This window comes from Oncorhynchus keta, chromosome 20, assembly GCF_023373465.1.
Source record: "Oncorhynchus keta strain PuntledgeMale-10-30-2019 chromosome 20, Oket_V2, whole genome shotgun sequence".
Lineage (NCBI taxonomy): Eukaryota > Metazoa > Chordata > Actinopteri > Salmoniformes > Salmonidae > Oncorhynchus > Oncorhynchus keta.
In genome coordinates this window covers 3,263,253-3,290,070 of record NC_068440.1, presented here as the reverse complement: position 1 = coordinate 3,290,070, position 26,818 = coordinate 3,263,253, and the positions used below count along the sequence as shown (strand labels likewise).

At 40.4% G+C, this 26,818-nt stretch overlaps 1 protein-coding gene across 2 annotated transcripts in view; it reads right to left on the bottom strand.

Moving 5' to 3' along the window:
* The window catches only part of LOC118399161 (zinc finger protein ZFPM2-like), a 107,775-nt gene that overhangs the window by 42,412 nt on the left and 38,545 nt on the right, over positions 1-26,818 (bottom strand). Inside the window, exon 4 of one of the 2 annotated variants that reach the window (XM_035794995.1) lies at positions 23,696-23,820. In XM_035794995.1, coding sequence (XP_035650888.1) covers positions 23,696-23,820 — 125 coding nt within the window. Of the gene's footprint in view, positions 1-703; positions 1,713-23,695; positions 23,821-26,818 lie in introns of those variants that run through there. The other variant, XM_035794996.2, reaches the window with a different exon arrangement.

Genomic DNA, 26,818 nt, shown 5'->3' with positions numbered 1-26,818 from the left:
CTCTAGAACATTAAAACACTTGTCATGTAAAGACACCTGTACCTGTAATCTGGTTCAGGTTATTAATAAACAAACAGTACAGGAACTATATCATATACATGTATTGATGACATTTTTACCAGTGCTACAGAATTCTGCTCAAAGCTGTATCCATACCCATTGGATGTACTGACCATAGTATAATGGCCCAGTGGTGATTTTAGCATGTGAATCTTGGTGGAGCAAAAAAATCTATTTATAAAAGTGGGATGCATACAAGCAAAGCCACAACACTAAACAATACAATAATTGGAGTATAACATTGACAAATGGGGCCTACATAAAGCTGTCCTAACAGCAGTCCCACCATCTTACCACTGCTACACCTGGCTATCAGCAGAGTTTTGTCTGGCAGCGAAACAGTTCATTTGGCTCATTTACTGCGTTTTAGAAAAACATACCTGATTTGGCTGACTTGCTAAAACAAATGTGGTTTTGTAATGACATTTGATATGTACAAACTATGGCATAATGGGACAACAAGTGGAACAGTTTGCAAAATTAAGAGGGGTAAATAGACCAAATTATTAGGGTGTGGCACATGAGCTACTAACAGCTTACTACACAACATACACTTAGTATTACTTTCTTAGCTACAGTATACATATCTCCCTGTCATACTACGTCATTTATGCAGCAGCATACAAGACATTTTTGGACTCACCTTGTTGTGCTGTGCTCACTTGAACAGGAAGGTGGCATGGCGGTCCATCATGTGCAAATTTTGTCATCAAAGTCTGGAATTCTCTGGATTTATGGTGCTTTCAAGACAACTGGGAACTCAGAAAAAAACTAAGTCGAATCATAATGACATCATTGGTCTTCAGGTTGTAGCTCTAGAAAGAGGCCAGAGTTCCCGATTTACAATTCTGAGTTGGATGACCGTTCAAAACCTGTTTCATCATTCGGAGCTCGTTTTTCCCAGAATTCCCAGTCTCTTGAACTCACTGAAGTCAAGTTTTCACAGTTCTGAGTTAACAGTTGTTTTGAGCACGGCACAAATCATTTTATATTTGGAAAAGGGACACTTAATCCCAGATTTGGGACCACACAGCCACTCCACTGAATAGCATGCTAGTGATTACTTTGTAATGCTTGCAGATAGCCACTGATTCCTTCCAATTGTCAACCACTCATTGTTGAATTTACGATTTCCAACTTGTTGTGCAATGTTTATGTCCAATGGCCGATGAGCACCCAATATGTTTTATCTATCATTTCTATTCATTATTTCTCTTCATAAAACAAGGATTAAAAAGGATTTTCCAGGAGATTGTCGACTTGATTCATGATGATGACTGCTAGCTAAGATTTTGAAAGTAGTCTCAACGTCAACAGTCGACTCTGGGATGCTGGCCTTCTTGGCAGAGTCACAAAGAAAAAGCCACGGTATGTGTTCATGATGATTTTTTAATTAAAAAAAGCACTGAACACAAAACAACCGTGACGCTATACCGAGAACTGTGCTGAAACAAGCAACTAACATAGACAATCCCCCACAACCCAAAATGACAAAACAGGCTACCTAAATATGGCTCCCAATCAGAGACAACGACTAACACCTGCCTCTGATTGAGAACCATATCAGGCCAAACACAGAAACAGACAAACTAGACATCTAACATAGTATGCCCACTCAGCTCACACCCTGACCAAACAAAACATAGAAATATACAAAGCAAACTATGGTCAGGGTGTTACACTAGGAGCATTGTATTTGGTGCAAATCTTTCCCCAAGTTCTAGACCTCAGCTGAATCGGTTAATGAATAATGTGGCAGTTCAGCAAGTTAAGGTGACTAAATGACTTGGTGTTTGTTGTAAATTGTAAACTGTCATGGTCAAAGCATATTGATTCAATGGTTGTAAAGATGGTCTGTCCGTGATAAAGAGACGCTTTGCTTTTTATACACCACACTCCACAAAATAAGTATTACAGGCTTTAGTTTGGTTGTATCTTGATTAGAAGGACTTAGAAAAACGTATTCACTGTAATCAGAGGGACAATGCCAATATTATGCATGCCAGCCTCTCTTGGCTAAAAGTAAAGGAGACTGACTGCATCAATTTTTATTTTTTTATACAAAACAATATGTTGAAAATTCCAAATTGTTTGCATAGTCAACGTACACACAGATCTGATACACACACTTATCCCACTAGACATGCCACGAAGGGGTCTTTTCACAGTCGCCAAATCCAGAACAAATTCAAGAAAATGTACAGTATTAAAGAGCCATGATAGATGCCATGATTGCATAGAACTCCCTTCCATCTCAGCTCAAGTGGAAAGCAAACCTGGTTTGAAAAAAAACAGATAAAGCCTGACGGCACACCTCTCCCCAATTTGATATAGATACTGTGTGTGAATGCACAGTATGTACTGATATGTAGGTTATGTGTAATGTGTTAAATGTATGAACACTGAACACAACTATGAACACATGTAAACTGTTGATCTGAAATAAAAGATCACAAAAATGTTCCATACACACAATAACTGTATTTCTCTCAAATGTGTTGCACAAAATGTCTTTACTTCCTCGTTAGTGAGCATTTCTCCTTTGTCAAGATCAAATCAAATCAAATTGTATTTGTCACATACACATGGTTAGCAGATGTTAATGCGAGTGTAGCGAAATGCTTGTGCTTCTGGTTCCGACAATGCAGTAATAACCAACGAGTAATCTAACCTAACAATTCCACAACTACTACCTTTTTCACACAAGTGTAAAGGGATAAAGAATATGTACATAAAGATGTATGATATATATGAATGAGTGATGGTACAGAACGGCATAGGCAAGATGCAGTAGATGGTATCGAGTACAGTATATACGTATGAGATGACTAATGTAGGGTATGTAAACAAAATGGCATAGTTTAAAGTGGCTAGTGATACATGTATTACATAAAGATGCAGTAGATGATATAGAGTACAGTATATACATGTGAGATGAGTAATGTAGGGTATGTAAACATTATATTAAGTGGCATTGTTTAAAGTGGCTAGTGATACATTTTTTTCCATCAATTTCCATTATTAAAGTGGTTGGAGTTGAGTCAGTATCTTGGCAGCAGCCACTCAATGTTAGTGGTGGCTGTTTAACAGTCTGATAGCCTTGAGATAGAAGCTGTTTTTCAGTCTCTCGGTCCCTGCTTTGATGCACCTGTACTGACCTCGCCTTCTGGATGATAGCGGGGTGAACAGGCAGTGGCTCGGGTGGTTGTTGTCCTTGATGATCTTTATGGCCTTCCTGTGACATCGGGTGGTGTAGGTGTCCTGGAGGGCAGGTAGTTTGCCCCCGGTGATGCGTTGTGCAGACCTCACTACCCTCTGGAGAGCCTTACGGTTGTGTGGGGAGCAGTTGCCGTACCAGGCGGTGATACAGCCCGACAGGATGCTCTCGATTGTGCATCTGTAGAAGTTTGTGAGTGCTTTAAGTGACAAGCCAAATTTCTTCAGCCTCCTGAGGTTGAAGAGGCTGCTGCGCCTTCTTCACAATGCTGTCTGTGTGGGTGGACCAATTCAGTTTGTTCGTGATGTGTACCCTCTCCACTACTGTCACATCGATGTGGATAGGAGGGTGTTCCCTCTGCTGTTTCCTGAAGTCCACAATCATCTCCTTTGTTTTGTTGACACCACACTCCGAGGGCCCTCACCTCCTCCCTGTAGGTCGTCTCGCCGTTGTTGGCAATCAAGCCTACCACTGTAGTGTTGTCCACAAACTTGATGATTGAGTTGGAGGTGTGCATGGCCACGCAGTCGTGGGTGAACAGGGAGTACAGGAGAGGGCTCAGAACGCACCCTTGTGGGGCCCCAGTGTTGAGGATCAGCGAGGTGGACCCTCACCACCTGGGGGCGGCCCGTCAGGATGTCCAGTACCCAGTTGCACAGGGCCGGGTCGAGACCAGGGTCCCAGCACTTCATGATGACGGAAGTGAGTGCTATGGGCGGTAGTCGTTTAGCTCAGTTACCTTAGCTTTCTTGGGAACAGGAACAATTGTGGCCCTCTTGAAGCATTTGGGAACAGCAGACTGGGATAAGGATTGATTGAATTGTCAGTAAACACACCAGCCAACTGGTCTGCGCATGCTCTGAGGACGCGGCTGGGGATGCCGTCTGGGTCTGCAGCCTTGCGAGGGTTAACACGTTTAAATGTTTTACTCACGTCGGCTGAAGTGAAGGAGACTCCGCAGGTTTTGGTAGCAGGCCGTGTCAGTGGCACTGTATTATCCTCAAAGCGAGCAAAAAAGTTATTTAGTCTGTCTGGGAACAAGACATTCTGGTCCATGACGGGGCTGGTTTTCTTTTTGTAATCCGTGATTGATTGTAGACCCTGCCTATTACCTCTTGTGTCTGAGCCGTTGAATTGCGACTCTACTTTGTCTCTATACTGACACTTAGCTTGTTTGATTGCCTTGCGGAGGGAATAGCTACACTGTTTGTATTCGGTCATGTTTCCGGTCACCTTGCCCTGGTTAAAAGCAGTGGTTTGCGCTTTCAGTTTCGTGCGAATGCTGTCATCAATCCACGGGTTCTGGTTTGGGAATGTTTTAATCGTTGCTGTGGGTATAACATCGCCGATGCACTTGTTGGACGCAATGCGGAACATATCCCAATCCATGTGATCGAAGCAGTCTTGAAGCGTGGAATCAGATTGGTCGGACCAGTGTTGAACAGACCTGAGCGAGGGAGCTTCTTGTTTTAGTCTCTGTCTGTAGGCTGGAAGCAACAAAATGGAGTCGTGGTCAGCTTTTCTGAAAGGAGGGCAGGGGAGGGCCTTATATGCGTCACAGAAGTTAGAATAACAATGATCCAGGGTTTTACCAGCCCTGCTTGCGCAATCGATAGAGATAATACATCCACCTGACAAGTGTGGCATATCAAGAAGCTGATTAAACAGCATGATCATTACACAGGTGCACCTTGTGCTGGGGACAGTAAAAGACCACTCTAAAATGTGCCGTTTTGTCACACAACACAATGCCACAGATGTTTCGCATTTTAAGGGAGTGTGCAATTGGCATGATGACTGCCAGAGAATTTAATGTTCATGTCTCTACCGTAAGCCGCCTTCAACATCGTTTTAGAGAATTTTTGCTGTCAACGTTGTGAACAGAATGCCCTATGGTGGCAGTGGGTTTATGGTATGGGCAGGCATAAGCTACGGACAATGAAAACAATTGCATTTTATCGATGGCAATTTGAAGGCACAGAGATACCGGGACGAGATCCTGAGGCCCATTGTCATGCCATTCATTCGCCGCCATCACTTCATGTTTCAGCATGATAATGCACATCCCCATGTCTTAAGGATCTGTACACAATCCTGGAAGCTGAAAATGTCCCAGTTCTTCCATGACCTGCAGACTCACCAGACATGTCACCGATTGAGCGTGTTCCAGCCAATATCCAGCCACTTCACACAGCCATTGAAGAGGTGTGGGACAACATTCCACAAGCCACAATCAACAGCCTGATCAACTCTATGCAAAGGAGATGTGTTATGCTGCATGAAGAAAATGGTGGTCAAACGAGATACTGATCCAGGCCCCTACCTTTTGTAGGCCCCTACCTTTTTATCTGTTTTCCCAGTGAAATCCATAGATTAGGCCCAAATGCATTTATTTTAATTGACTGTTTGCCTTATATGAACTGTAAATCAGTCAAATCTTTGAAACTGTTGCATGTTGCGTTTATATTTTTGTTCAGTAATAGTTCTGTCCTTGAGCTGTTATTTTCTATTCATGTTCTGTGTTATGTCATGTTTTATGTCTTGTGTGGACACCAGGAAGCGTAGTTGCTGCTTTCACAACCGCTAATGGGGATTCTAATAAAATACCAAATACCTCACCGGGCAGATCGTCAGCCTGTACCATGCTGCCTGCCTTTCTGGTGGAGGTGAGAGAATCAAGGGAGTTGAGAGAGGAGAAGAAACGCATCTATGACCAATGGAGACTGTTCAGGCGTTCATGATCTCTATCACAGAGGAGTCTAAAGAACTTTGCTTTAAGCTATGGGATACCGCAGCATCATCCTTACAGGATAGACCTTCAAAGCTGCTGGACTGCTGCTGTTCACATTTGTATTGATTATCCCTCAGTATCTATGGAACTTGATGCCTCATGCAGTATTGCACGATTTCACTGGTCAAATGATGTTGAATGAGGATAGTATAAACTTGAGAGTTGTATGATGTGTATTCAAAATGCAAACATTCCAATGGATTTCGAAGAATAAGATGGACTTTAAACAGGAGGTGCATTCCAATGTTGTCATCAAAGGAATCTTTCAAAGACATCTTGGACAGGACATGTAAGTCCAACGTTCCAGATTTGTGTCTACGTGAATATGACTGAGTGGGAATATGAGAGAGAGAGAGAGAGAGGGGGGGGGAGAGGGAGAACTCCAGTGTAGTCCACTCTCCTCAAGTCCCACTGATTCTGCTCTTCCCAGCCTGGCTGAATCCTCTTTTCCTTATCAGGCCAGCACAGGCTGCATCGGCCTCTCCCTGCTCTGACAGCAGCGACAACAATGGGCCAGCGATACCACCGTGCTTCAGAGAGGGGAACCTGCCACAGGCGCAGATTACACACACACATGCTCACGTGGGTACACATACATGCACGCACACACACACACACACACACACACACACAAACACACACACATTCCAAACAAATACAAGCGAACATATTGTAACTTTGCAGAAACCAAAAAAATGTAAGTAAGTTGGTGGAATGATAGAGGTCACAACGATTGTCTCCTAAAGTGAACAAAAATATAAAGGCAACATACAACAATTTAACAGATTTGACTGAGTTACAGTTCATATAAAGAAATCAGTCAATTGAAATAGATTCATGAGGCCCTCATCTATGGATTTCACATGACTGAGAATACAGATATGTACCTATTGGTCACAGATACCTTAAAATAAAAAGTAGGGGCGTGGATCAGAAAAGCAGTCAGTATCTGGTGTGACCACGGCCCACTGTTGATCTCGTCACGGTGTCTCTGTGCATTCAAATTGCCATTGATAAAATGCAATTGTGTTCATTGTCCGTAGGTTATGTTTGCCCATACCATAACCCCACCGCCACCATGGGGCACTGTTCACAACATTGACATCAGCAAACCGCTCGCCCACACAACGCCATACACACCATATGTCTGACATCTGTTTGGTACAGTTGAAACGGTACGATTGAAATCTGGATTAATCCGTGAAGAGCACACTTCTCCAGAAGGTGAGCATTTGCCCATTGAAATCAGTTACAACGCAAAACTTCAGTCAGGTCAAGACCCTAGTGAGGACGATGAGTGTAATATTTGTGTTGTGGAGAAATTACCAGGCAGGAGACGGGAGTACAGTTAGTTTTCGTTTAGTCAAAACCCCTCGTACTCTACAGTTCCGGGCACCCCAGTGCGCATGTGCATTTCCTATTAGGTGTAGTAACGTAACACTGCCGTAATGCATTACTGCTTAGTAACAGCACAGTAACTAATATAAACAGATGTAGATCCCAGATACTACAATGAGCAGGCAGATGAGCTTCCCTGAAACAGTTTCTGACGTTTGTGCAGAAATTATTTAGTTGTGCAAACCCACAGTTTCATCAGCTGTCCGGGTGGCTGGTCTCAGACGATCCCGCAGGTGAAGAAGCCGGATGTGGAGGTCCTTGGCTGGCGTGGTTACACATGGTCTGCGGTTGTGAAGCCGGTTGGATGTACTGCCAAGTTATCTAATACAACGTTGGAGGCAGCTTATGATAGAGAAATTAACATTACATTCTCTGGCAACAGCTTTGGTGGACATTCTTGCAGTCAGCGTGCCAATTGCAGTTATAAATATTATATACATTTTATAGACAGAGAATATTTTACAATAGTTATCTTTTGTTTGTTTTTAGTCCCATCCTTAAGCTACCCTCAAGCCCTCCCATCTCCTGAGACCATGCAGTTTTGATTTCTGTTTGCCATATATTTTTCAACTGTACTGTTACACAAAAGTTCCAAACCTACTGTATATACACTTTACGGACACAGTATATTTTACATGAGTTATCTTGTTATTTTTAGTCCCACCCTTCATCTCCACTCAACCCCTCCCATCTATTTCTGAACAGCATCCAGTTTTGATTTCTATTTGCCATATTTTTAAACTGTGCTGTGAAGTTTTAGAAAAATTCTGAACATTTCTGTTCTTATAGTTTCTACAGAAACGTTTTTTTTTATTAAAGATAACGTTTTTTTGCTAAGAGTGTTATTATATTATTGATCGATTGACTTTGACGTTTTAAATCACCCAGAAGAGTTATTTCCAGAGTTAGCTTCAAGTAAATGGTGCAATTCTTCAGTCATTCACAGCTAAATCTGCAGAGCTGGGATGGTTGTATCCCTCATATATATATATAACATTATATTGGTTGTAGAAATGTTGAATAATCATTTAAATTGAAAAAGTCAAAGTTTTGAATCCAGCGTCGTTTTGTTTATCGGTTCATTAACCATGTGCCATGGAATCGGTAAATCAAAAATCTCTTCCCAACTATTTCACATTCTATATGGCACAGCTATCCATTTTTAGGTCTTGAAATTAAGCTGGTATACTTTCTGGTTTATCACAATTTTCTTTAACCAATGTTGGTCTTTAATGCAGGGCCGACAGACATGTTCCATAGTTTCTCCCGCTTACTCTTGCCTCTTCCCATTTTATGCTGCAATTAGTTGTTTGAAATGTTGAGTATAGAGCAGACATTTCCATATATTTTTGTTAGCTGCATGTGTGACATAAGTCCACCAGTCCTATTTATAAAATAATTTACAAAGATGATAGTTAATTCTGTGTGAGTAAGGAGGCCGACAAACCTGACTCCAGCTCAGTCAGGAGGAATGGGCCAAAATTCCCCCAATTTATTGTGGGAAGCTTGTGGAAGGCTATCCAAAATGTTTGACCCAAGTTAAACAGTTTAAAGGCAATGCTACCAAATACTAATTAAGTGTATGTAAACTTCTGACCCGCGGGAATGTGATGAAAGAAATAAAAGCTGAAATAAATCATTCTCTCTACTATTATTCTGACATTTCACATTCTTAAAATAAAGTGGTGATCCTAACTGACCTAAAACTGGGAATTGTTACATGGATTAAATGTCAGGAATTGTTAAAAACTGAGTTTAAATGTAGTTGGCTAAGGTGTGTGTAAACTTACGACTTCAACTGTAAATAGGCCCGTTTTAATTTCGCCCGGGGTGGGGAAGGCCATAAGCAAATAGGTAAGCTGGGATATGACTAAAGAGTTAATCGGGGTGATATGTCCACAAATCATGGTAGTAATATATTCCATGGTAGCAATATATGATCTATTTTTGATAACTTTGTAATAAAATGTGAGAATTTCTTTCTTTCAGGATATGAATACTTTACCATCAGACCATTTTATTGGTAAACTACCCCGCCACCCAAAAATTGTAATCAAATACGTAATATAGTAGATCTTTCATAATTTGGTTATAATCCAGATTAGAAAAGGTATCTAGATCTAAATTATGGAGGGATCTAAATTGTGGATTTAAAAGAAGACATGAATCATCATCGTACAATGACACCTTTTTTTAAGCCCTAGATTTCTAGCCCTTTGATATTATTGTTGGATCTGATTTTAATAGCTAACATTTTGATGGCCATAGTAAATAGATATGCCGATAGTGGATAACCTTGGTTTGTTCCTTCTGACAGTTTAATACTTAATGATAAGTAGCCATTATTTACTATTTTACACCTAGGGTTATTATACATAACTATAAAAGATTCTTCCAAATTGAAATATTTCAGTCATACTTCCCAGATTTTTCAGTGTTCTATTGTTTCCAGTACTTGTCCTATATTATCTCCAATGTATCGTCCATGTAAAAAAACTCTCTGATTAGTATGAATAATATCTGACAATCCCTTTTTAATTCTATGCACTATGCATTTTGCTCCTTTTTTGCATCACAACACTGAATTGTAAGGGGCCTCCAACTGTTAAAATGGACTGGATCTTTATAATTACCACTTGGGTCCTGTTTCAGTAATAATGAAATCAGACCTTATTATTGAGTATCTGATTATCTACCATTTTTATAGGAGTGGTTAATACATGCTAATTAAGGGTAGTCTGAGTACATAACAAATGTTTGATATATCAAAACTGGTATGTCATACAGCCCTTTCCCAGACTTAACATCTTGATACTCTAGGAGCAGTATTTCATTTTTGGATAAAAAGACGTGCCCGTTTTAAGTGCAATATTTTGTCACAAAAAGATGCTCGACTATGCATGGAATTGATAGCTTTGGAAAGAAAACACTCTGACGTTTCCAGAACTGCAAAGATATTCACTATGAGTGCCCTAGAACAGAAGCTTCAGGCAAAACCAAGATGAAACTGCAACCAGGAAATGAACAGGATTTCTGAGGCTCTGTTTTTCATTATCTCCTTATATGGCTGTGAATGTGACGGGAATGAGCCTGCCCTTTCTATCGTTTCCCCAAGGGGTCTGCAGCATTGTGACATATTTGCAGGCATATCATTGGAAGATTGACCATAAGAGACTACATTTGCCAAGTGTCCGCACGGTGTCCTGCGTGGAAATTGGTGCGCAAAACTCAGCTGCTGGTATTTTTCCATGGGATTCTGAGACGAAAGCATGCTTCCACGAACGGCATATCAATGAAGAGATATGTGACAAAACACCTTGAGGATTGATTCAAGCAACGTTTGCCATGTTTCGGTCGATATTATGGAGTTAATTCGGAAAAAAGTTCGACGTTTTGGTCACTGAATTTTCGGTTCGTTTCGGTAGCCAAATGTGATGTACAAAACGGAGCGATTTGTCCTACACAAAGAATCTTTCAGGAAAAACTGGACATCTGCTATGTAACTGAGAGTCTCCTCATTGAAAACATTCGAAGTTCTTCAAGGGTAAATTATTTTATTTGATTGCTTTTCTGTTTTTTGTGAAAATGTTGCGTGCTAAATGCTACGCTAAATGGTATGCTAGCTATCAATACTCTTACACAAATGATTGATTTTCTATGGTTCAAAAGCATATTTTGAAAATCTGAGATGACAGTGTTGTTAAGAAAAGGCTAAGCTTGAGAACAGGCATATTTATTTCATTTCATTTGCGATTTTTAGAAATCGTTAACGTTGCGTTATGGTAATGAGCCTGAGGGTGTAGTCACGATCCCGGATCCGGGATGGCGAAGATCAAGATTAAAGGCTTTAATTGTATCTAGAAGTTCCTCTGTATGTTGGCTTTCACATGAGTCTTTCTGTACAGCTGTTAATTTTACATTATTAATAGAAAAAAATTCTATACAATTAACTTTGATTAATGGAGATGGAGGAGACTGAAATGAAAACATATGCTTAAAGTACTTTGCTTCCTCTTACAAAATCTATTTTGGTGAATCATGGGTGACTCCATCATTTGTAACAAGTTTCAGTAAATTATTTTTGGTAGCATTTCTATTTTAAAGATGAAAAAAGATTTTGGTGCATTTTTCCCCATATTTCATCCAGTTTGCTTTATTTTTTATAATCTATTACACTCAATCTTTCTTAAATAAGTTACTCCATTTCTTTTTGTTTTTCCTCTAACGCATTCTGTGCCTATAAAACGGCATTGTTCGGTTAACGGCTTGTAAATTAAGCATTTCACGGTGACAAATATAATTTGTTTTGATATTGGTACAGCTTTTATTGGTATCTATCTGTACTGCTTTTCCATCTATTTTTTGTTAATATACCAAGAAGGCCAGTATCCAGGAGTCACCTCTTCACTGTTGATGTTGAGACTGGTGTTTTGCAGGTACTATTTAATGAAGCTGCCAGTTGAGGACTTGTGAGGCATCTGTGTCTCAAACTAGACCCTCTAATGTACTTCCCCTCTGGCAAAGTTATGCACCGGGGCGTCCCACTCCTCTTTCTATTCTGGTTAGTGATAGTTTTTGCTGTTCTGTGAAGGGAGTAGTACACAGCTTTGTACCAGATCTTCAGTTTCTTGGCAATTTCTCAAATGGGATAGCCTTCATTTCTCAGAACAAGATTAGACTGACGCATTTCAGAAGAAACTTATTTATTTCTGGCCATTTTGAGCCTGTAATTGAACACACAAATGCTGACGCTCCAGATATTCAACTAGTCTAAAGAAGGCCAGTTTTATTGCTTTTTTAGTCAGGACAACAGTTTTCAGCTGTGCCAACATAATTGTAAAAGGGTTTTCTAATGATCAATTAACCTTTTAAAATTATAAACTTGAATTAGCTAACACAACATGCCATTGGAACACAGGAGTGATGGTTGCTGATAATGACCCTCTGTATGCCTATGTAGATATTCCGTAAAAAATCTGCAGTTTCCAGCTACAATAGTCATTTACAACATTAACAATGTCTACACTATATTTCTTAGTAATTTGATGTTATTTTAATGAATGAAAAAATGTGCTTTTCTTTCAAAAACAAGGACATTTCTAAGTCACCCCAAACTTTTGAATGGTTGCGTATATTTTGTCATAAAAAGTCTGTTATAAATTATTCTGTCCTGGTTAAAAAATATGTTGTCATCCAATGGGCTTTGATTAAATTTGCAATATCCTCACCCACATGGAAATTCTGTAAGAGTAATGTATCTGACAATTATTTGATGGTCTGGCCGCATTCTGTCTCCTATCAACACTTTTTCAACTTTTGGTGCCAGCGAGAATGACATGTTTATCTCACTCGGTCAGGATATTTAAGCCTCCATATACCAGTAGTTCCAATATATCCATGATATTCATTCAGAATGACATGTTTATCTCACTCGGTCAGGATATTTAAGGCTCCATATACCAGTAGTTCCAATATATCCATGATATTCATTCAGAATGACATGTTTATCTCACTCGGTCAGGATATTTAAGGCTCCATATACCAGTAGATCCAATATATCCATTATATTCATTCAGAATGACATGTTTATCTCACTCGGTCAGGATATTTAAGCCTCCATATACCAGTAGTTCCAATATATCCATGATATTCATTCAGAATGACATGTTTATCTCACTCGGTCAGGATATTTAAGCCTCCATATACCAGTAGTTCCAATATATCCATGATATTCATTCAGAATGACATGTTTATCTCACTCGGTCAGGATATTTAAGCCTCCATATACCAGTAGTTCCAATATATCCATGATATTCATTCAGAATGACATGTTTATCTCACTCGGTCAGGATATTTAAGCTTCCATATACCAGTAGTTCCAATATATCCATGATATTAATTCAGAATGACATGTTTATTTCACTCGGTCAGGATATTTAAGCCTCCATATACCAGTAGTTCCAATATATCCATGATATTCATTCAGAATGACATGTTTATCTCACTCGGTCAGGATATTTAAGCCTCCATATACCAGTAGTTCCAATATATCCATGATATTCATTCAGAATGACATGTTTATCTCACTCGGTCAGGATATTTAAGCCTCCATATACCAGTAGTTCCAATATATCCATGATATTCATTCAGAATGACATGTTTATCTCACTCGGTCAGGATATTTAAGCCTCCATATACCAGTAGATCCAATATATCCATGATATTCATTCAGAATGACATGTTTATCTCACTCGGTCAGGATATTTAAGCCTCCATATACCAGTAGATCCAATATATCCATTATATTCATTCAGAATGACATGTTTATCTCACTCGGTCAGGATATTTAAGCCTCCATATACCAGTAGTTCCAATATATCCATGATATTCGGGGTTTCCTTAAGTGCCTAAGGGTGATGATTTGTAGTGTGATTTCCTTCAAGCTCCATTGAGGTATTTGAAACCGTATTATAATCTCCCACCATAATAATATAGTCTTGTATTACTTTTTGTAGGCTTGATAAGTTACAGTATTATATATATTTTCAAAGAATAGTGGATCATCATTATTTGGACCGTATAGATTAATGAGAGAAATCTGTTTATGGTCCAATAACATATTTTAAAGAATCATCTACCTTGCACATTCGGATCAACAACTTGCACATTCGGATCAAAATGATTGCTAATTAATATCATCACCCTTTTTGGGCTTCTTTTCCCTTTTCCCATGGGAGAAGTATATTTAGACCCCCCCCCCCCCAGGCCTTGTTCCACACAACTTCATCTAAAATAGTGGAATGAGTGTCCTGTCAACAATAGGTACTATATTCCTTCTCTTTTAGCCAGGGAAATACAGATCGTCTTTTCTTATCTTCTAAGTCAGTGGTTCCCAAACTTTTTATAGTCCCGTACCCCTTCAAACATTCAACCTTCAGCTGCGTACCTCTTCTAGAACCAGGGTCAGCGCACTCTCAAATGTTATTTGTTGACATCATTGTAAGCCTGCCACACACAAATTATACACGGCTCACGGGAAGTGACAAAGAGCTCTTATAGGACCAGGGCACAAATAATAATATAATAATAATAATCAATCATTTGGCTCTTTATTTAACCATCTTACATATAAAACCTTATTTGTTCATCGAAAACTGTGAATAACTCACGACAGGTTAATGAGAAGGGTGTGCTTGAAAGGATGCACATAACTCTGCAATGTTGGGTTGTATTAGAGAGAGTCTCAGTCTTAAATCATTTCCCACACACAGTCTGTGCCTGTATTTAGTTTTCATGCTAGTGAGCGCCGAGAATCCACTCTCACATAGGAATGTGGTTGCAAAAGGCATCAGTGTCTTAATAGCGCAATTTGCCAAGGCAGGATACTCTGAGTACAGCCCAATCCAGAAATCTTGCAGTGGCTTCTGATTAAATTCAATTTTTACAGACCTGCTTGTTGCAATTTAGATGAGGCTCTCTTGTTCAGATATCGGTAAGTGGACTGGAGGCAGGGCATGAAAGGGATAATGAATCCAGTTGTTTGTGTCGTCCGTTTCGGGAAAGTACTTACGTAATTGAGCACCCAACTCACTCAGGTGCTTCGCTATTTCACATTTGACATTGTCCGTAAGCTTGAGTTTATTTGCACACAAAAAAAATCATACAATGATGGAAAGACCTGTGTGTTGTCCTTGTTAATGCAGACAGAGAAGAGCTTCTCTTAATCATTTGCAAATAAATTCATTAAAAATCCCACAATGTGATTTTCTGGATTTTTTTTCTCATTTTGTCTGTCATAGTTGAAGTGTACATATGAAAATTACAGGCCTCTCTCATCTTTTTAAGTGGGAGAACTTGCACAATTGGTGGCTGACTAAATATTTTTTTGCCCCACTGTACATCTTTTACAGTTATGAGAGATGTCCGTTTTCATTCTATGGAGTCTCAAAGGAGTGTATAAAATGTCATTTTTACATTAGTAGAGGAACAGTATACCCTGTTGCAAACCTCCGTCCATAACTCATCACTGATAGTCAGACCAAGGTCCTTTCCCAGATTATTTTCAAAGGAGTAAAAGAGGAGCCTCCTTTCTCAGAAATGAGTCTATAGATATAAGATATTTTGCCATTAATGGATTGTGCTGTGACAAGAAGGGTTTCAACTTCATTCAACTGAGTTCTACACCTCCTCTTGGAAGTAAATGAGGAAATGACATGTCTAATTTGAATTTAAATGGGATCTTTGCACATTGAATTCACTGCAGAGCTCTTGAAAGGATCTCAGTGTAGTGTTTTTCTGATGAAATAGGTCTGAAAAGGTCCTGATTCCTAAAGTATGCCAAAGATTAAAGTTGGCATCCTTCAGGATTTTTGGCAAGTCTGGGTTGCCTACTATGGGCGAGTGGGAACATATTTGGGAGGAAATGCCCAGGTATTTCTTACAGTCCCTCCACGCTAGTAAGGTGCTGTAAATCACAAAGGTTTTGGCTATGTTGCCCACTTCACTAAAGTTATTAATGAATATAATTGAGCTTAGTGGCAATGAACCACAGGATTGGGCTTCTATCTGAATCCACGTTGATTCTTGTCTGTTTGTAATCCATGTTAGCATGTTGCGGATTTGGGCAGACCAGTAGTACAATTGAAGGGAGGGAAGGGCAAGACCACCCTTAGATTCAGGTTTCGATAGAGTGGAGAACTTGATCCTAGGTTTTTTTATTGCCCCATATAAATTTGGTGATGCTTTGGTTAGTTGTTTTGAAAAAGGAAACTGGGAGATAGCATGGGAGCATCTGAAATAAATAGTTCAGTCTAGGGAGGATGTTCATATGGATGACATTAATTCTTCCTAGTAAGCTAATTGGGAGGGAGATCCAGGTTTGGAGATCGTTCTTGATTCGATCCAGGAGTGGAAGATAGTTTTCCTTGAAAAGGCTACTCAGATCTAGTGTTATGAAGATCCCAAGGTATTGAAACTCCTGTCTCTTCCATTGGAATGGACATAGTGTCTTCATAGAGCTGGTGAGTGTAAGATTGAGAGGGCAGACAGTGGATTTGTTAAAATATATCTTATAACCTGAAAACTTGCCATACTGAGCAATTGTGTCTAAAATGGGAGGGATTTCTCAGGGTTGGATATGTAGAGCAAGACATCATCCGTGTAAAGCGAAATCTTGTGCTGCAGGCTGCCTGCAGAAACACCCGTAATACTTGGATTGCTCCTTATCAACACTGCCAACAGCTCCGCCCCCAACAAGTAGAGCAGGGGGGACAGTGAGCACCCTTGTCTTGTGCCCCGTCCCAAAGGGAATCTGTCAGAATTCAGTCCGTTAGTAGTCACCATGGCATTTGGATGAGATTATAGTGATTTGATCCATTTAATACATTTTGGGCACATATTGAACTTTTCTAAGAATGAGAACAGAAAGCTCCTCTCCATTCTGTCAAACGCCTTCTCAGCATCCAGTGAAGCCAGCAGGACAGGGGTCTTCTGTGTGTTTACTTTATCAATAATATTAAAAAGACGGCGAATGTTATCAGAAGAGAATCTGTCTCTAATAAATCCAGTTTGGTCTGCTTTTATTATTTTGAGAAGAAGAGTGTTAAGTCTTTTGGTGAGCAATTTGGCAATTATTTTGTAGTCGAAATCCATCAAGCTTATGGGCCGGAAGGACGAGCAGGATAGAAGGTCCTTGTCTTTTTTGAGCAACATTCTAATGCGAGCTGTGTGCATTGAGTCTGGGAGAACTCCGTTTTTGCAAAAATCATCCAGCATTGGCATGAAAATAGGGCTAAGCTGGGGCCAAAAAGCTTTGTAGAACTCTCTGGGGAATCCATCTGGGCCTGGGGACTTACTAGTTGGCATGGAGGTAATTGCCTCCAGGATCTCCTCAGGAGTGAAGGGGGAGTTGAGATCTTCTTGGTCGGTCTCTGATAATTTAGGTAGTGAGAGTCCCTCTAGGAAGGAGTGGAGTTCTGCCTCCGTGTGTTTTCTCTCAGAGGTATATAGTTTGCAGTAGAAATCATGAAAAGTGAAATGGATCTTTTTTGGGTCATATGTGACCTCGTTCTCTGCTGTTCGGATAGCCATGATTGTACGCTCTGACTGCTCTTTTTTAAATTGGTAAGCAAGCAAGCAATCTACTCGGCCTATTGCTATACTCATGGTATTTCTGTTTAGTAAAGAAAACCTTTTTATTTTTATCTCCCGAGTATAGTCCAAATTCAGTTTGGCTTTGGCTGCTTTAAGTTGACTCCAGGAGGTGCTGTCTGGGGATTGTTTATGTACTCTTTCACAGCATTCTAGCTCCCTCTCAAGATATAGCCTGTGTGCTTCCATTGCTTTTTTCTTAGAGCAAGCATATGCAATTAGATGACCTCTTAGTGTGGCTTTGGCAGTGTCCCACATTGTGGCCTGAGAAACATGAGAATCTTTGTTGTCTTGTGTGTAGTTGTCTATACATGTAGTTATCAATGTATGGAACACTTCATTTGATAACAGGGAGGTGTTGAATTTCCAGCTCTTTGACCTCGGGATGTTTTTGCAGAGGTCAAAGCGGTGGACAAAGGTGTGATCTGAAAGTGCTATGGGTCCGATTGTACACGTGGTGGAATTTATGAAACTCTTTGGGATAAAAATGTAATCTATATGGGAGTAGGTGTTATGGACATTAGAGTAGTATGTATAGTCCATAGATGAGCCATTAGTCTCTCTCCAGATATCTATCAGTCCCATCTATTTAGTAAGAGAGTTCAACATCTTTGCAAATCTAGGGTTTGTGGTGGGGACTTGAGATGATTTGTCTAGGGTTGGGTTTAAGGGTACAATTAAAATATCCGGCCACCACTCCAAAGGAAGCACAATGCTCATTGAACAGGGTTATCATTTTTTAGATGAAAGCAGGAGTGTCTGTGTTAGGGGCGAATATGTTTAAGATAGTAATTGGTTGTCCATACAGTGACCCAGTTATCAAAATAAATCTCCCCTCCGGATCAGATATGTTTTTGTCAATTATGAATGGAACATTCTTATGGATAAGTATGGCTGTCCCTCTACTGTTTGATTTGAAAGATGAGAAAGACACCTGTCCCACCCAAGCTCTGTGGAGTTTGGCATGTTCAGGCATCACAGAGGTGTGTCTCTTGTAATAGCGCAACGTCTGCTTTTTCCTTCTTTAGAGCACATAGTATCTTTTTCCGTTTTATTGCATGACCTAGACCATGGCAGTTCCATGTCAATAGATTTAAGGTGCTAGTCATCGTCATCGAACAGTAATCGAACTTTAGTGCAAGTCATCTCTGGGTAAAGGTGGATAATAGTTACAGCTGCGTTCACATAAAAGGAAAATAAATTATGTACATAAAATAATAATCTCTGAACACCCCAGCCGAGTTCCCAAACAACTCAACATATCCCGTTGGATCTATTATCCCCCCGCTCAGTCTCAATTCGATGTTCCCCCCCAAAAAATGGGGGAAAAAACAGGAACAGCTAGCAATGCACAACGTCTCCCCCTCCCCACCAAAGAAATGCCTCATCCTCTCCACCCCGCATAAGTGACAACGTAGTCCCCGTCCTGACCACATTAAAAGAGGGAGAAAATAAAATCAATAGCCCAGCCTACATAAACCTCCCCCAAGGGACATAGGGAACCACAAGTAATAATAGCAACACAAAAAAAGGGAAATAAAATTAGGCTGAAATATTAGTAGGCCTAGGTTAGGCTATATCCCTCTCAGCTAAAGGAAAACAAATATAGATTAGATGGCTATAATGACATTTAGCGGGGCGGGTGGGTCTTTGGATATCGGCTATATGTTGTCTTACCCCCTTTAGTAATAGCATTAATTGCATTTAGTCCTGAGCTCATTTGGGTATTTGAATCCCCTAAAGATGCCTCGGTCAATGGAGTATTTCTTCACCTCGTCAAACTCTCGGCGCTTTCGGCGTATTCCAGCTGACAGGTCCTGGTGTAAAGTGAGTTTGACGTTTCCCACTGTAATGGTGATGATTTTTGCCGCCTGTAGGACTCGTTCCTTGTTGGTGAATCTCAGGAAACGTATAGTGATTGGGCACGGTGGTTGTCTGGCTGCTGGTGGGGGCGTCAGTGCTCGGTGAGCTCTCTCGAGTTTTATGGGCCTGTCGGTGGACAGGTGGAGCCACTCGGGCAGTTTGTCTTGCAGTTATCAGTGGCATGTTTCCCTCTTCTTTTTCGCTGGGACATCCTTTTAAAAAAGCACACAGTGCCACCACAGAACCGAAGCAGATTAACTGACAAAAGCATTTCCAACACCCTCACCTCAACTGCGTTGTATACAGTAATTAAAATAATTAAAATAAAGTAACTAAAATAAATATATATATAAAGACAATTGGATATCTTAATTTATTTCCACAATTAACAAATGATATGCGAAATAATGTAGGCACTTCCTACAAAGGATTATTACCCATAACCAGGATTGTTACCCATAACCAGGATTGTTACCTCTAACCTGGATTGTTACATATAACCAGGATTGATACCCATAACCAGGGTTGTTACCCATAACCAGGGTTGTTACCCATAACCAGGATTGTTACCTATAACCAGGATTGTTACCTCTAACCAGGATTGTTACCCATAACCAGGATTGTTACCTATAACCAGGATTGTTACCCATAACCAGGATTGTTACCTATAACCAGGATTGTTACCCATAACCAGGATTGTTACCCATAACCAGGATTGTTACCTATAACCAGGATTGTTACCCATAACCAGGATTGTTACCTATAACCAGGATTGTTACCCATAACCAGGATTGTTACCTATAACCAGGATTGTTACCCATAACCAGGATTGTTACCTATAACCAGGATTGTTACCTATAACCAGGATTGTTACCCATAACCAGGATTGTTACCCATAACCAGGATTGTTACCTATAACCAGGATTGTTACCTCTAACCACAATTGTTACCCATAACTGTCACGACTCCGACCGAAGGACACTCCCCTTCCCTCGGGTGGCGCTCGGCGGTCGTCGTCGCCGGCCTACTAGATGCCACTGATTATTTCCTCCCCCTCCTTATGTGTTTATTGAGTGCACCTGTTTTGAGTTAGGTAGTTAGTAGTAAGGCTTTATTAGTCAGCCGGCCCGCCTGGTTCCTTGTGCGGAATTAATTATTGTGACCGTCTGTTTGGTTACTTGTGTGCACGTCTATGGGGTTTGTGTTTTCCCATTTTGTGTTTTTTTTCTGGACAGTTTAAGTCCCCCTGTTTGGGGCATTTGTTTGTTCATTACGCCCTGTGTTTTCGTGAGGGTTGGCTTATGTTCGCCGTTTCTCTGTGCATTAAAATAGCACTCCCCTGAACTCTCTGCTTCCTGCGCCTGACACCTCACCCACTACACTCAGACCGTTACAATAACCAGGATTTTACCTATAACCAGGATTGTTACCTATAACAAGGATTGGCATTACAAAAATTACATTTTCGGGCAAGCAAACAATTATTGTGATCCATCCTGTATTGTCCCTAACATCATCACCCATAGCAACAGATGTGGGATATACACACACACACACACACACACACACACACACACACACACACACACACACACACACACACACACACACACACACACACACACACACACACACTCCCCACCCTTTCCCCACAAACAACCACAAGCTCAGTTGTTCCATCTCCGAGCCCAACTCAAGAGAATACTTGAGGTGTGAATGCATATACAGTTGTAGCTGTTTAAGCAGGCATGCAAAATTGAGAAAGAATGGGGAGATTTCATTAACCAATTTCAAATCCTAGCTGATGGAGTTCAAATACACCCCCCTACCCTGAAACACACACACGCTGGTCCCCAGTTGTGACCATTTTCCCAAACATCTCTGTGCAGTCAGACATTTTGATTATTTTGTGCCACCAGGGTCACAATAAGTTTCACCATCTCTGATTGTCGTAGTGTGACCCCCCCTCTCCATGGGTTACAGCAGCTAGTGTTGCCAGCACTTCCATTACCTGGGTGGGGGCACCCCACCGGAAGTTCATCAAGGGTCTCATTAGCAACTTTGAGAAATTCCTTATACGTTATGCTCACCCATCTAGGGGCTTTGGCTTCATTTGGACCAACCCTGTCAGGCAGGCTCAGACTCTTGAGGGGGCAGTGCTGCTTTAGTGGGTTTCTGGTCTTTCTGTCTTGGCTGCGTATAGGCTACTTGCAGTAGGCCTATAAAACAGATATGTGTGGGTCACTCAGGTGGGTGTATAGGGTGAGGGACTGTTCCATCATGATAGGACAATAAAATACATAAACTATATTTAGAATTTCCTTTCAAATGTTTATCCCATATCTGCACAAAATTGAATAGTTCTCTCTGTCACAACTCCTGCTCGCAGACCTACACACACACGGGCTCTGGCATTTGCAACCATTTTCCTTTTACACTCACTTAACTCCACACTTTTCCAAACACAAAAACACACACCCCACCTTCCATCACATATACACTCGCACATGCCCATATACGGTGCCTTCTATGTCCTCTGTCTGCTGTGTTTTTATCCCTACCGTGTTGATTCCTACCTCATTTCTGGCTTTTTAGTACTTTTTTGTGTTTCAGTTCCTTATGTATGAAGATGTTTTATTTCATAATGATCCTTTCTTCTAATGCTCTTTTTAAAATCTATTTATAAATACTAAGAATAGAATGTTGAATACTAATTATTTTTGCAAAACATTCCCCATCTTGAATGGTACAGTGTATTTGTAGTTTATTTTTGTATCAATTGTTGTATTTGACTGTTTTTCAATTGCTGTTTTTCTACCATCCCGACCATGGATAATATTGGGTGTTCCATTATTTGAATCCTCTATGGAAACTTTGCATTATTTAGAATAGCCATGGAGAAGTGATTGGTGTCTCGGGAAAAGTTGATTATCAGTGTACAGTTTATCGACCTTGAGAGCTACACGTTTCCCTTTAAGTCTATTCACCTTGAAGAATGGGTACAGAACTTTGCTTCATTCTGAACGTTCCTCCAGAACTGATCATTCATTCTTATTTTCATGCCAGCGAGTCTTTTGCCCAGGCTTTTAACCATTATTTTATGTTTAAAGAATGCAAATTGGGCAACGATTGGGCACTCATATCTCTGTCCAAAACGGGGTACTTGTTCGAGTTTGATTTTGTCGACAGTATCGGCTGGGATCTGTAGGGCTTTAAAAAGGAATTCTTTCAACACACTTTCAGGATCTTCACCCAATACCAGATATTCTTGCATGGATCGAGTCTGTATTCCAAGTAAGGCTTCTCTCAGAAACATGCTCTCCTCTTGATGTTCTTTAATGTCCGTTTCAATAGTATTGACCTTTAAGCTTGTTGGTTTCTTTCTACGTTGTCACAGCTTTTTTATCACACATTTCGAGGCTCGCCTTCATCGCTTTACTGACAAGTTCAAGTACACCCAACTTGTCATTTATTGATTTTAGCAGGTTGGTTTCAATTCTTACCGTACCGGGTGGTGAAAAGCATAAATCATAGGTGTCTGTGGAGGAATCTCATAGTTTTCTCTTGGAGTTTGATTCTCAGTTTTTTCCCTTTCTTCTCCAACATGCTTTGGTCTTGACTGTGTTCGTAATATGTGTCAATAAACTTCTCTAGCCTTTTTGGGGAGTTATTATCCAGCTTGAACGCTATTGCCCACGAGTACATAGATCAGTATAGTACTACTATTTAGTCAGTTTTAGATATTGAATATTGCAATTTCTCATGAGGCATTTTGCACCGCCATCTTCAGTCCGCCATCTCTGTCCCTCTAGTGTCACAGTATTACTTTAGTCACCTTGTGTAATGATCGTGCTGTTTAATCAGCTTCTTGATATGCCATCCCTGTCAGGTGGATGGATTATCTTGGCAAAAGAGAAATGCTCACTAACAGGGATGTAAACAAATTTGTGCACAACATTTTTGAGAAATAAGCTTTTCGTGCGAATGGAACATTTCTGGGATCTTTTATTTCAGCTCCTGAAACATGGGACCAACACTTTAGATTTTTGCATTTATATTTCTGTTCAGTATAGTTTGTGAAAATATGGAAATGTTTCATGTCATTGGGAAGATCTTTACAATATGCATTGTATATTTGGATCCATCCAAACATAGTTATCATATCGCTCATATCACATCTCCAGAACATAAACGGTGTTCATTATTGAGTAGCCTACCATGTAACTTCCTGCTGTGGTCATTTCGATCTTCCCCTCGAAAGGACCCCATGTGATGCCCACAGGAAGTGCCTGGCGAGAACGTGTCTGCCACTCCGTACCATCATAGAGAATCTCCAGCTCTCCTATAAAACAGAGCACAATCTGTATTTAGATTATTTATTAACATTCAATCATGGCTCAGCTTGAGTTCAAAATTCTTCAATAAAAACAGTTTTTTTTTACTCCATATTATCTTAATGAGGCACCACACCACTGCAGTAGCATTTTCAGTCAGAGAGTACTAGTGTATGATAGTCTTCGGTACACTCTTAGAACAAAAGGTACTATCTAGAACCTTAAAGGGTTCTTCAGCTGTCCCCATGAAAGAACCTTTTGAAGAACCCTTTTTGGTTCTAGGTAGTACCTTTTGGTTTCAATGTAGAAGCCTTTCTACAGTTATTCTACCGGGAACACAGGTAGAGAACATTTAGCTAGAGAACATTTATCACAAGGTCCCTTCAGTGTATTTCAGAATTACTTCCTTCCTCATCATACTGAACACCACCACCACTATCGACATCATCACTGAGCCCCTCTTCCCTCTGCAGTCAATTAACAGATCATAAACTTCACTAAAGCGACTCTCCCTAGCTTCGATCCTTGATGACCTAGTTGTCTCTTTGATTAGGCTTTAGCCCCAGCAGTGTGACAGCCAACAGATAGAGTGGATTAAGCCTCTTTGTCCATCCCGTTTTGATGTGAATAGTGGAGGAGAGTGTTGGGAGTTGAGACGGAATTTCAAATACCTGAGGGCTATTGGCTACCGGCAAGCGGAATATATTTTCTAGTCCTATTCCTAACCATGATCTTGGAGTTGATAGTTTCTCCCGTCTTTTTTTCGTTGGACTCTTTGATGAAGTCTAAACTCTGACCCGAAAGAGCGTTGGATATTATTGACAATTTCAATTTATTTTGGGAACATCCTCTCTTAAAAAGGGACAGGTTGCACCCAAACAGGAGAGGAACTAGGATGCTGACTGCTAATATCGAAGAGGTACTACAAAAATAACCCTCATTGACTCTTGTTTTAATCCACGTCCTGATTCTAAGGCATAGGCCTAATGGTTCAGTTCTAGGCAATCTTGTACTGTATCTATTCCAATTCAAGCCTACCGCATGAGATTTTCTAATATTTTCTAAATGTACTTGCTAAACATGGTATGAACGTATTTGAAACTCCCTCTGATCTGAAATCCCACACCTGGGGCATTGGACTAATTCACGTAAATGCCAGAAATTGTATTAAGAAAATCTATTTTATTGTAACTCTGGCTTCTCAAACTGTCACGAGTCCGACCGAGGGTGTTTCCCCTTCCCGGGCGGGTGGAGCTCGGCGGTCGTCGTCACCGGCCTATTAGCTGCCACTGATTGTTTTTCCTCCCCCTCCTTGTATGTTTAGTGGTAGCACCTGTTCATGTTAATTAGTTTGTCTTTATTAGACAGCCGGCCCGCCTGGTTGTTGTGCGGGATTATTTAATTGTAACCTTCGGCTCTGTTGTAAAGGTACGTGTTTGTGCCTGTTCGTGATTTTTTCCATTGTATTTTTTGATTCCCTGTGTTTGGGAACGTAACTTTTGTGAGCACCCTGTGGTGCGTTGGTGCTATTAAAAGACGCACAGCATTGAACTCTGTCTCCTGCATTTGACTCCACACCCACGACACCCGGAGCATTACACAAACGAAGGTGGACATGGTTATAACTGAACCTCGGCTAAAGAAGTCTACGCCAGACTCTGATTTGTCTCTGATTGATTATAATGTTTTTAGATCTGACAGAGTTGGCAGAGGAGGGGGTGTCCCCATATACATAAAGAGCAACTTAAATGTTTCTGTATCCATTACACCCTCTGTCCCTAAGTAATTTGAATGTCTTGTCTTAAATGTGGCCCTTGGTAATAATGCCCATCTGATGCTAGCGGTAATTTATCACCCTCCGTTCGGCCTCCTTATGTGCCATTAACAAATTGTTTGACCTGCTGTCTAACTATGCTAAATCCGATTCATTAACAGTGGGTGGTCTTATTCTGGATTGGTTGATGCCAGTATCTGATCGGCTTAAAGATATTTGTATTGAGCTAAATCTAACTCAGCTGATAACTACTCTCAACTATAAAGACTCTCTTAGATATTAATCTAACACAGATATTATTCTAACACCAGTCTCAACGTCAACAGTGAAGAGGCGACTCCGGGATGCTGGCCTACTAGGCAGAGTTGCAAAGGAAAAGCCATATCTCAGACTGAACAATAAAAAGAAAAGATTAAGATGGGGAAAATAACACAAACACTGGACAGAGGAACTCTGACCAGCATCCCGGAGTCGTCTCTTCACTGTTGAGACTGGTGTTTTGTGGGTACTATTTAATGAAGCTGCCAGTTGAGAACTTGTGAGGTGTCTGTTTCTCAAACTAGACACTAATGTACTTGTCCTCTTGCTCAGTTGTGCACCGGGGCCTCCCACTCCTTTTGCTATTCTAGTTAGAGCCAGTTTGCGATGTCCTGTGAAGGGAGTAGTACATAGCGTTGTACGATATCTTCAGTTTCTTGGCAATTTCTTGCATGGAATAGCCTTCATTTATCAGAACAAGAATAGACTGACAAGTTTCAGAAGAAAGTTCTTTGTTTCTGGCCATTTTGAGCCTGTAATTGAACCCACAAATACTGATGCTCCAGATAGTCAACTAGTCTAAAGAAGGCCAGTTGTATTGCTTCTTTAATCAGGACAACAGTTTTCAGCTGTGCTAACATAATTGCAAAAGGGTTTTCTAATGATCAATTAGGCTTTTAAAATTATGAACTTGGATTAGCTAACACAACGTGACATTGGAACACAGGAGTGATGGTTGCTGTTAATGGGCCTCTGTACGCCTATGTAGATATTCCATTAAAAATCAGCCATTTCCAAAAGTCATTTGCAACATTAACAATGTCTACACTGTATTTCGATCAATTTGGTGTTATTTTAATGGACAAAAAATGTGCTTTCTTTCAAAAACAAGGACATTTCTAAGTGACCCCAAACTTTTGAACGGTAGTGTAATTATTCAGACCCAGGCGCATCCTGTTTCTATTGATCATCAG